The following is a 10,488-nucleotide window of genomic DNA, read 5'->3' as shown; positions in this document are numbered from 1 at the left end:
CACTGGGACTGGATCCCCCCCTCACTGGGACTGGGTTCTTCCCCTCGCTGGGGCTGGGACTGGGACTCGGGTTCCCCCCCCCCTCACTGGGACTGGGGTCCCCCCCACTTCACTGGGGCTGGGGGGGGCTGGAAACTGATTCAGTCTCAACTCTGAGAATGAAACAAGAAAAACCAATTCAAAAGCAGATCCTGACGACGAATTCTGTTTTGCAGAAATCACTTGAGACAACGGGAACCTTTAAATACTATAAAGTGGCGCTGATGAAGGAAGGTTTCAACCCAATGACTGTCCAAGAGCCACTCTATGTCCTTGATGAACAGAAAGGAACCTACATCCCATTGCACCAGGAACTCTACAACAGCATCATTGCTGGTCAAGTGAAACTGTGATGTAATGTCCCTGTACTTCTCAAGTGCCTTGATTTGCTGTTGTAGAATTGAGAAGTTTAGAGGGAAAGTGTTTCATTCTAATGTTGTATTTCTGTACAATGTGAGATATGGGGAGGGGGTGGGGGGAGTAAGTGGGAGGTGCGGTGAGTGAGACGTCATACAGACAGATCCATAGAATTACCTTCACTTGACACCTAGAGTCATAGAGATGTACAGCATGGAAACAGACCCTTTAGTCCAACATGTCCAAGCTGACTAGATATCCCAACCTAAAGTAGTCTCATTTGCCAGCACTTGGCCCATATCCCTCCAAACCCTTCCTATTCATATACCCATCCAATTGCCTCTTAAATGTTGTAATTGTACCAGCCTCCTTCACTTCCTCTGGCAGCTCATTCCATACACACACCACCCTCTGTATGAAAAACTTGACCATTAGGTCCCTTTTTAAATTTTTCCCCTTTCACCCTAAGCCTATGCCCTTTAGTTCTGGACTCCCCCACCCCATGGAAAAGACCTTGTCTACTTATCCTATCCATGCCTCTCATGATTTTGTAAACCTCTTTTGATCACCTCTCAGCCTCCAATGTTCCAGGGAAAACACCCCCAGCCTATTCAACCTCTCCCTATAGCTCAAATCCTCATACGCTGACAACATCCTTGGAAATCTTTTCTGAATCCTTTCAAGTTTCACAACATCTTTCCGATAGGAAGGAGACCAGAATTGCATGCAATATTCCAACAGTGGCCTAACCAATGTCCTGTACAGCTGCAACATGACCTCCCAACTCCTGTACTCAGTACTCTGACCAATAAAGGAAAGCCCCTGATCAATTATTAAATATTGACTGGCCTCTTGCTGAGTTGACATTGAGAAAGAAAAACACATTGATCAGGAGTTCACTAAAGTCCGTCAGTAACAATGTTGTCAGTTTAAATTATTCCCTGGTCTGTCAGTGTCTCTCTCTGTCTTGCTGCCATTTTATATTTCTGAATGACCTGATGCAGGCATGTTGTAATGCTCTTTCAGGGCAGAGAGAATTTGAATGTTGACCACCTGACTGCCACAAGACCTGCTCTGCCTTTTATATCCTTACTCATTTTAAGTCTTTATTTCCTTTGCAGCAATATCTGTCGTCACTATTCACCAGTTTAAACCAGCTGTTTAAACCTACCATTCCCTCAAGGAGATTTGAAAGTTTTGGGTGTCCTCCCCTTTCTCTAGCTTCTCTCCTTTCCCTCACAGGTTCAGGCTCTTTGTTTGATTACAGCTGCTTCATGAATGACTCTGGAATCTACTGAGTGCAAAATTATGGGGGGCACTGGGATTCCAGGTTCTTGGACAGTTTGCACAAATCATTTTTCTGTCATTTTCAAATTATTCCCCAGTTCCCTCCTCGAGGGTGTTATAGTCACTGTCTTAATATTGTATATGTGTTCTGGCAGCAATAAACAAGTGGACTGTCAGTAATGGTGATTCAGATGCACAGCTCTTGCTGCAGATTGTAGGAGAATCTGGGAAATGGGTAAAATGAAATCATAAATTACACAAAGCAAGTTGTGAATAAAATCTTTTGCATTTGCGATCAAGTTCAGAGTGAGAGACCAGCTCTAACTGACCAATGCCATGTTAGTTACTTATCAAGTTCAGAATGAGGTGTAAAATGGGTTTCAATTCATGGGACTTCGGCATCAGTCCTCGGGAAAGGAGGACTGTTCCAATGGATCATGCTGGGATCAAAGTCCTGGAAATCACATAGTGAGGGCTGTAGATAGGACTTTAAACTAAATAGTGTGTACTGAGTTCAGTTACATGGAAAATTATGGAAAAGGAGGAGAGGGATCAGCAGAAGTTAGCATTTCCAGAACAAATAATAGGCCAGAGAGAATGGAAAGGGTCAGGAATCTAATTTCAGGCAGAGCAGATAAGAGGACAGCTTTGAGAAGGCAATGCAGGACTGAGGGTGTTGTACTTAAATACACACAGTATATGAAACAAGGTAAATGAGCTTGTATTGCAGATTGACATTGGCAGGTACAATGTTGTGGCTGTCACAGAGACGGTGGCTGCAAGGGGAGCAGGGCTGAGAACTAAATCTCCAAGGATATGCATCTTACAATTACAATTGAGTAATGGTAACTACAAAGACACAAGGGAGGAGCTGGCCAGAGTTAATTGGAAGGGGAGCCTAGCAGGGAAGATGGTGAAGCAGGTTTGGCGGGAGTCAGGCAGCACAGTAAGGGCAGGGTGAGGTAACCGTGGCTGACAAGGAATGTCTGGGGCAGCATAAAAACTAACGAAAAAGCAAACAACGTGGTGAAGATTATTGGGAAGCCTTTAAAAACCAGCAGATGATAATTGGAAAAGCAATAAAGGGGAGAAGATTGAAATATGAGAGCAAACGAGCTAGTAATATAAAAGATTGAAAGAGTTATTTTCGATATCTAAAAGGCAAAAGAGAGACAAGAGTGAACATTGGATGTGCAAATGAGGCTGGAGAAGTACTAATGGGGAACAAAGAAATGGTGGGGGAACTAAATAAGTACTCTGCATCAGTTTCCACAGCGGAAGATACCAGCAGCATCCCAGCATGTCGAGACTCAGGAACAGAGGTAGGTGTGGTGACCTTCACTAAGGAGAAGGTGCTGGGGAAGGTGAAAAGTCTAATGATGGATAAATGACCCTGGCCAGATGGACTACACCCCAAAGTTCTGAAGAGATTGCTGAGGAGATTGTAGATGCATTGGTGATCTTTCAGGAATCACTGGAGTCAGGGAGGGTCCCAGAGGAGTGGGAAATGGCAGTTGTAATATTTTGTTTAAGAAGGGAGGGAGGCAGAAAACAGAAACTATAAGCCGGTTAGCAAATGGGCAAAGAAGTGGCAGCTGGAATGCAATGTGGGAAAGTATGAGGTTCTGTGCTTTGATAGGAATAGAAACAAAGAGTATTTTCTAAATGGGGAATGGTCTTGGAAATCTGAAGCACAAAGGGACTTAGATCTGGATTCTCTTAACATGAACGTTTAGTTAACAGTTAGGAAGGAAAATGCAACATTGGCTTTCATTTCAAGTGGCTAGAATACAAGAGCTGGGATATACTCATGTGGGCTGCGTAAGGCTCTTGTCAGACTACGTTTGGAATATTGTCAGCAGTTTTTGGGCTGTGTAACTAAGGGAAGATGTGCTGGTCTAGGAGAGGGTCCAGAGGAGATTTACAAGAATGATCCTGGGGAATGAAGAGCTTGTCATACGAGGAGTGGTTAAGGACTGGGTCTTTACCCGATGGTTAGAAAGATGAAGGGGTGTCTCATAGAAACGTACAGGCTACTGAGAAGCTTGGACAGAGTCATAGAGATGTACAGCACGGAAACAGACCCTTCGGTCCAAGTCCTCCATGCCGATCAGATATCCTATCCTAATCTAGTCCCATTTGCCAGCACCCGGCCCATATCCCTCCAAACCCTTCCTATTCATATACCCATCCAGATGCCTTTTAAATGCTGTATTTGTACCAGCCTCCACCACTTCCTCTGGCAGCTCATTCCATACACACACCACCCTCTGTGTGAAAATGTTACCCTTTAGGTCCCTTTTAATTTTTTTTCCCCTCTCACCCTAAACCTATGACCTCCAGTTTTGGACTTCTCCAGTCCAGGGAAAATACTTTTGTCTGTTTATCTTACCCATGCCTCTTGCAATTTTATAAACCATCTATAAGGTCATCCCTCAGCCCCCAAAGTTCCTGGGAAAGTAGCCCCAGACTTTTCAGTCTCTCCCTATAGCTCAAACCTCCAACCCTGGCAACATCCTTGTAAATCTTTTCTGAACCCTTTCAAGTTTCACAACATCCTTCCCATAGGAGGGAGACCAGAATTGCAGCATCCCAGTAGTGGCCAATGTCCAGTACAGCCGCAACATGTCCTCCCAACTCCTGTACCCAATACACTGGCCAATAAAGGCAAGCTTACCAAATGCCTTCTTCAGTAGCCTGTCTACCTGCGATTCCTCTTGTAAGGAACCATGAACCTGCACTCCAAGGTCTCTTTGTTCAGCAACACTCCCTAGGACCTTACCATTAAGTGTATAAATCCTGCTCTGATTTTTCCAAAATGCAGCACCTCAAATTTATCTAAATTAAACTCCATCTGCCACTCCTCAGTCCATTGGCTCATCTGATCAAGATCTTGTTATACTCTGAGGTAACCTCTGCTGTCCACTACACCTCCAATTCTGGTGTCATCTGCAAACTTACTAACCATACCTCCTATATTCACATCCAAATCATTTATATAAAGTGGACTCGATTATATTTCCACTAGTCAGAGAGACTCGGACCCCAGGGCACAGCCTCTGGGTGAAGGGATGATCCTTTCAAACTGAGGTGAGGAGAAATTTCTTCAGCCAGAGTGTGGTGAATCTGTGGAAACCATTGTCACAGTGAGCTGTGGAAACCAAGTTGCTAAGTGTCCTTAAGACAAAAATAGTCAAGTTTTTGATTCGTCAGGGGATCAAGTGTGGTAGGGAGAAGTCACAAGAATGAGCTTGAGAAATGTACCTGCCATGATCAAATGGCAGAACTGACATGATGGGCTGAATGGTCTATTTCTGCTCCTAAAGCCTTCTATTATGGTCTGAATAGTTGATAGGATGGTGTCATAGAAAATAAAGGATTTTGATAAATGGAATGTTGTCTTTGAGTCAGTTGATATTTCCATGTCATCAACCAAACATTTAACTTTGGATGTGTTTGGAATGCTCTCCTTTTCATTTCCAGAATCTTTGCTGCATTCTAACTGGGATGTACTTATTCCCTCGACTCAGATTGTACTTCGGCAGGAATTTTGGAAAATTGTCCTGTGCTTTGGTGACTGCACATGTCTTTCTGCTCTGAAGAAAGAATTTTTCTTACCCTGTTCAGAAATGTTATTACACACCTCAGGAGTCAATGGGTCTTGAACCCAGGCCTCCTGGCTCAGACATAGGGACACTACCACAGAAGTCCCCTTCTGCTGTTGAAACCATAATGAGTGGATTGGGTGGCTGACTGCATTTGATCTTCCATTTAGACTCCCAGAAGCAGACTCCAGCTGTGACCAAACTTCCTCCAATGGCATCAAAGCATCACTTTTGGACAAATGTGCCAGGGTTACTGTCACTTTGTGGCATCACTCCCTCCTCAGAATTACAGCAGAGTGGGTTCTGCCTTCACGCTACAACTCGAGCCTGTTGATCTCGACTGAGGTTCCCTCATGTAGCACAGTGCTGGATTATATTTCTTAGAATCCCTAGAGTATGGAAACAGGCCCTTCAGCCCCACACTGACTCTCCAAAGAGTATCCCACCAGCTTCATTCCCCTACCCCCATTACTCTACATTTATCCCTGATTTATGCACCTAACCTATACATCCCTGAACACTATGGGCAATTTAGCAGGGCCAATTCACCTAACCTACATATCTTTGGATTGTGGGAGGAATCCGGAGCACCTAGAGGAAACCCACCCAGACACTGGGGAACCTGCAAACTCCACACAGACAGTCGCCCGAGGTGGGAGTCGAACCTGGGCCCCTGGCACTGTGAGGCAGCATTGCTAACCATCGAGCCACCCCACTGAGAGTGAAATCATCACCTTTAAATTGTTGCACTCTGTACAATCCATTTTACAATTTGACTTCCTGAAATTTGATTAATGTGTAGGAAATGATTGCCAAGTGTTTACTAGAACAGATTTGGGGAAGTGCAATTTGTTATTCAAAAATGTAATTTGGTCATGCCACTATTTTTGTTAAAAGTTTGTGCGAAGATTTGTAGTTCGGGTGCTCGTTGTTGTGGTTCTGTTCGCCGAGTTGGGAATTTGTGTTGCAGACGTTTCGTCCCCTGTCTAGGTGACATCCTCAGTACTTGGGAGCCTCCTGTGAAGCGCTTCTGTGGTGTTTCCTCCGGCATTTGTAGTGGTTTGTCTCTGCCGCTTCCGGTTGTCAGTTCCAGCTGTCCGCTGCAGTGGCCGGTATATTGGGTCCAGGCCGATGTGTTGGTATACTGCTGCCCCCCCCCCCAAGGCTCCCAACTTCATTCCTGATGAAGGGCTTTTGCTCAAAACATCAATTTTTCCTGCTGCTCGGATGCTGCCTCACCTGTTGTGCTTTTCCAGCACCACTCTAATCTTGATAAAGAGAAGCCAACCTAAGCTTCTAATTCTAATGTGGGACTGTGCTCACTGAGATGAGAAGAGGCTTGGTCACTACGGGTGGCTGCTAGGAACTGGCCTATGGCCACGGAGATATAAATCTAGTTCCCCCGGAATCTCAGTTCTGTTGGCTGAGGTTCGAGTCTTGTTCATGACACCAAGGCATTGGGAGGTGAGTTGCAAAGTGAATCCCGAGAATGAGCAGGAATTGGTGAAGTCATTTAACTAGGGAAGAGAGACTGGTCTCTGCTATTAGTTCTCTAGCCTCATGTGAAACTCAGAGTGAGATTTATTCCCATAATATCTTGTGGCATCTTTTTCTTGGATAAAGGAGATGCAGCAATGCAGATTCACATTGAGATCCTCCTCTAAGTGCGATTCACAGAAGAGATTCTATCCCACTGCCCTCGTCATCGACCCCCCCTCTCCCCCATCTCCATCTTCCCCAATAGAAATTCTCAGTACTAACTGGATTTTCTTTTTTTGTTGTTTAAACCCATTTTATGTTTTTTGTTAGACGTGTTTAATGATTTCAGTTAACTGAAATTGAATTCTCATGTTTAAAATCACATAGCTGTATTTAACTGAATTTAAGCTGAAAATAAATGCAGTGTTTTTATTTATTAATTAAAGATTACAGCACTGGGGAGAAATGAGAATCAATTAATTAGAATCTGATTATGAAACAGACAGAGATCGGAACTCAATAATTCCATGTTTTCCCTCTGATTGAGAGAAATAATCAAGTCATTGGAGGCTGAAAGATGAGGGAACAAAGCCATAACTTTAATGAATTACACGTAACAGCAAAGCAAGGGAACTGTTCTATGCAGGAAATCTTGGGCAGGCATTTTCTAGATCTTATTTCTCATTTTCACTTTTCTAGGATTTGAGAGCTGACTGATTTTTCTTCCTCTGCTGCCAGTAGGGCATTCACATCTCAATGTCAGAAATGGGTTCAGGACTGCTGCTTCTTGTGAGCTTCCTGTTTCTCTGGCATTGTGAGATGGCCATGCAGCATTGAGGAAGAGGTGGATTTAGCTCTAGGTTTCATAGCTTCCACACTGAAAGTGTCTTCAAAAGGATCTGCTAGATCTCCAGGGTTAAAACATCCTGTTGAATAGGAAGCTCACATGGGAGGCTGGGAGTGAGCATGGATATAGCTGGTGAACACTGCGGGTTTTGACTATGTTCAGAGAACCAGAACTACAACATCATAATTCTCACACCTTGACTGGACTTCCTGTGGCTCACTCTCCTGTCTCCTGTTCAAGGTTTGCAGGTTTGGAGTGCTTCAATAGAACTTTGATTGCATTTTGCTGGATTATGTTCCAATCGTGCAGGATGTCATCTCTGATTGTGAATGGGGAAGTGACAGCAAATCGAATGATGAACTTCTTGGAGATGGTGGCAGGCACCAGGTAGATAGTCCCTGATTGGTTGAGTTCTGTCAGGAGCTCTTCCGTCAGTCTGTTTGGTCCCTGTTTTTAGTTTGATAAAACTGCAACGTTACAATTGAATTTTTGTCACAATGTAAATCTGTAAGCTTTAGCTGCACTCTCAACCTTCCTGCTCATTTATAAAACATTTTAACTGTAAGTTAATTCCTTCTCCATATCTCCTCCAAACCCATAGTCCCAAGGAACAGTCTCAAACAGATTCCCAGCTCCAATGCAGGAAACTAAACCAATCAAAACTATGGACAATCCATAATGAATAGTCACACACATCATTTACCAAGGACCAACCATATTGAGCTGCTTCATTAATGACCGTTCCGCCATCATAACATCAGATATGGGGATATTTGCTGATGATTGCAAATTGCTCAGCATCATTCATGATTCTTCAGATACTGAAGCAGTCCATATTCAAATGCAGTGAGACTTCACTATCCAGGCTTGGGCTCGCAAGTGGCTAGTGACATTCATGCCACACAATGACCATCTCCAACAAAACAGAACCTAACCAATGTCCCTTGACATTCAATGGCATAGCCACTGTTGAATTCTCCATCATGAACATTATGGGGGGTTATTGTTGACCAGAAACTGAACTGAACTAGCCATATAAATACTCTGGCTGCAAAAGCAGTTCAGAGACTGGGAAATAAGTAAATAAGTTACCCTAAACCCTCCCCAAATCCTATTGTCCATTGACAAGACACAAATCAGGAATATGATGGAATACTCCCCACTTGCCCTGGATGGGGGCAGCTCCAACAACACTTAAGAAGCTTGACACCATCAGGACAAAGCAGCCGCTTGTTTGTCCACATCCACAAGCATCCACTCCCTTCACATGCTCAGTAGCAGCTATGTGCGCCATCTACAAGATTAGAGTGGTACTGGAAAAGCACAGCAGGTCAGACAGCATCTGAGGAGCAGGAAAATGGACATTTCGGTCAAAAGCCCTTCATCAGGATTCCTCATTCCTGATGAAAGACTTTTGCCCGAAACGTCAATTTTCCTGCTCCTCGGATGCTGCCTGACCTGCTGTGCTTTTCCAGCACCACTCTAATCTCCAGCATCTGCAGTACCCACTTCCACCTGCACCATCTACAAGTCAAACTGCAGAAATTTATCAAGGCTCCTTGCACAGCACCTTTAAGACCAACGGCCACATCCATCAAGAAGGACAAGGGCAACAGATACATGGGACACTACCTCCTCCAGCAAGTGTTTCAATGTTCCTTCAGTGTCACTGGGTCAAAACCTGTCACTCCCTCCCAATTAGCATTGTGGCTCTACCTATGCAACAAAGGCTACAGAGGTTCAAGAAGGCAGCTCATCTTCTCAAGAGCAGTTGAGAATAGGCAGTTAATGTTAGCCCAGCCAGCAATGCCCACATCCCATTTTTCCTCACCTTCAACCGGAAGGTCACTAGTCCAAGGTGCCTTTTTGCTGGGACTTCAAAATTGGAATCACTTCGAACTAAGGTCTCAAAATATTTGGCCATCTTCGTGCCCTGTTCATTAAAACATGGAATGAAATGACAATGAATAACTGAAATGGGTTTCCATGAATTAAGTGAAGATGAAAAACATATAACAACATTAAGCATTGATGCAGTTTGAAAGGGAGAGTGAAGAGACAGAGGATAAACTCAATGGTACAACTTTAAAACTGGTGCAAGGACAGAGAGAACTGGCTGTACATCCCCAAATCACCGATGGTGATGGCACCGATGGTGTGGGAATAATGCCACAAGGCATTTGGAATCCTTGTTTATAATCGGAGCATGGTGCACAGAAATTGGTGCAAATCATTGTTTAGGTCTTGGAGTTTTGTGCTCAACACACTTTGGGAAGTATGTGATGACCCGAGAAAGAAGCTGGAAAGGAATCAATAGAATGACAACTGGGAAGAGGGATTCAACTAATCTGGTATTTTGCATCAATCTTCACTACAGAGTATACAAGTGATGTAGTGTAAATGAGAAATGGACAGGAGGGATACACTCAAGGCAATGACCACTATCAGAAAAGTAACACTGGGGGGATCCAAGATGGCGGCGACCCAGTAAGACTGAGTCTATAGTGCTCCTCCCAAGACTTGGGCACAGTGGGTCACCTACCCCCTACCAAGCTCACCAAATCATTTATAAATCATTTTTAATAGTTTAGTAACTCAATTAGTTGTGTAATATTACATTTAAGCAACTTTATCCTAAGTTAAAATGACTAAAGGGAAGGGAGCCCGCAGCTCTCAGCAAGCAGGAACCCCTCCCCCACACTCTCCAGCTGCAGCAGAGGCGCCCACAGCCGCCCCGGGGGACTTACCAACAGTAGCAAGCCTTGCAGAAATGCTTTCCAAGCTTGACTCGAAGATTGATGCCTTTATCGTCGAATCCAGGAACCGTTGGGAGTCGTTGTCGGCCGCGCTGAAGAAGCACGACCGTGAAATTGA

At 44.2% G+C, this 10,488-nt stretch overlaps 1 protein-coding gene across 1 annotated transcript in view; it reads right to left on the bottom strand.

Moving 5' to 3' along the window:
- Positions 1–7,345: 7,345 nt before the first annotated feature.
- Positions 7,346–10,488, bottom strand: part of hdc (histidine decarboxylase) — a 38,798-nt gene continuing 35,655 nt past the window's right edge. The window contains exons 11-12 of the mRNA XM_043674586.1: positions 9,446–9,547; positions 7,346–8,061 (exon numbers count right to left, since the gene is read on the bottom strand). Of these exons, the coding sequence (XP_043530521.1) occupies positions 7,831–8,061; positions 9,446–9,547 (333 nt within the window). The 3' untranslated portion in view covers positions 7,346–7,830. The remainder of the gene's footprint in view (positions 8,062–9,445; positions 9,548–10,488) is intronic.

Source organism: Chiloscyllium plagiosum, chromosome 32, assembly GCF_004010195.1.
Source record: "Chiloscyllium plagiosum isolate BGI_BamShark_2017 chromosome 32, ASM401019v2, whole genome shotgun sequence".
Taxonomy (NCBI): Eukaryota; Metazoa; Chordata; class Chondrichthyes; order Orectolobiformes; family Hemiscylliidae; genus Chiloscyllium; species Chiloscyllium plagiosum.
This window is presented reverse-complemented; position numbering and strand designations above follow the sequence as displayed.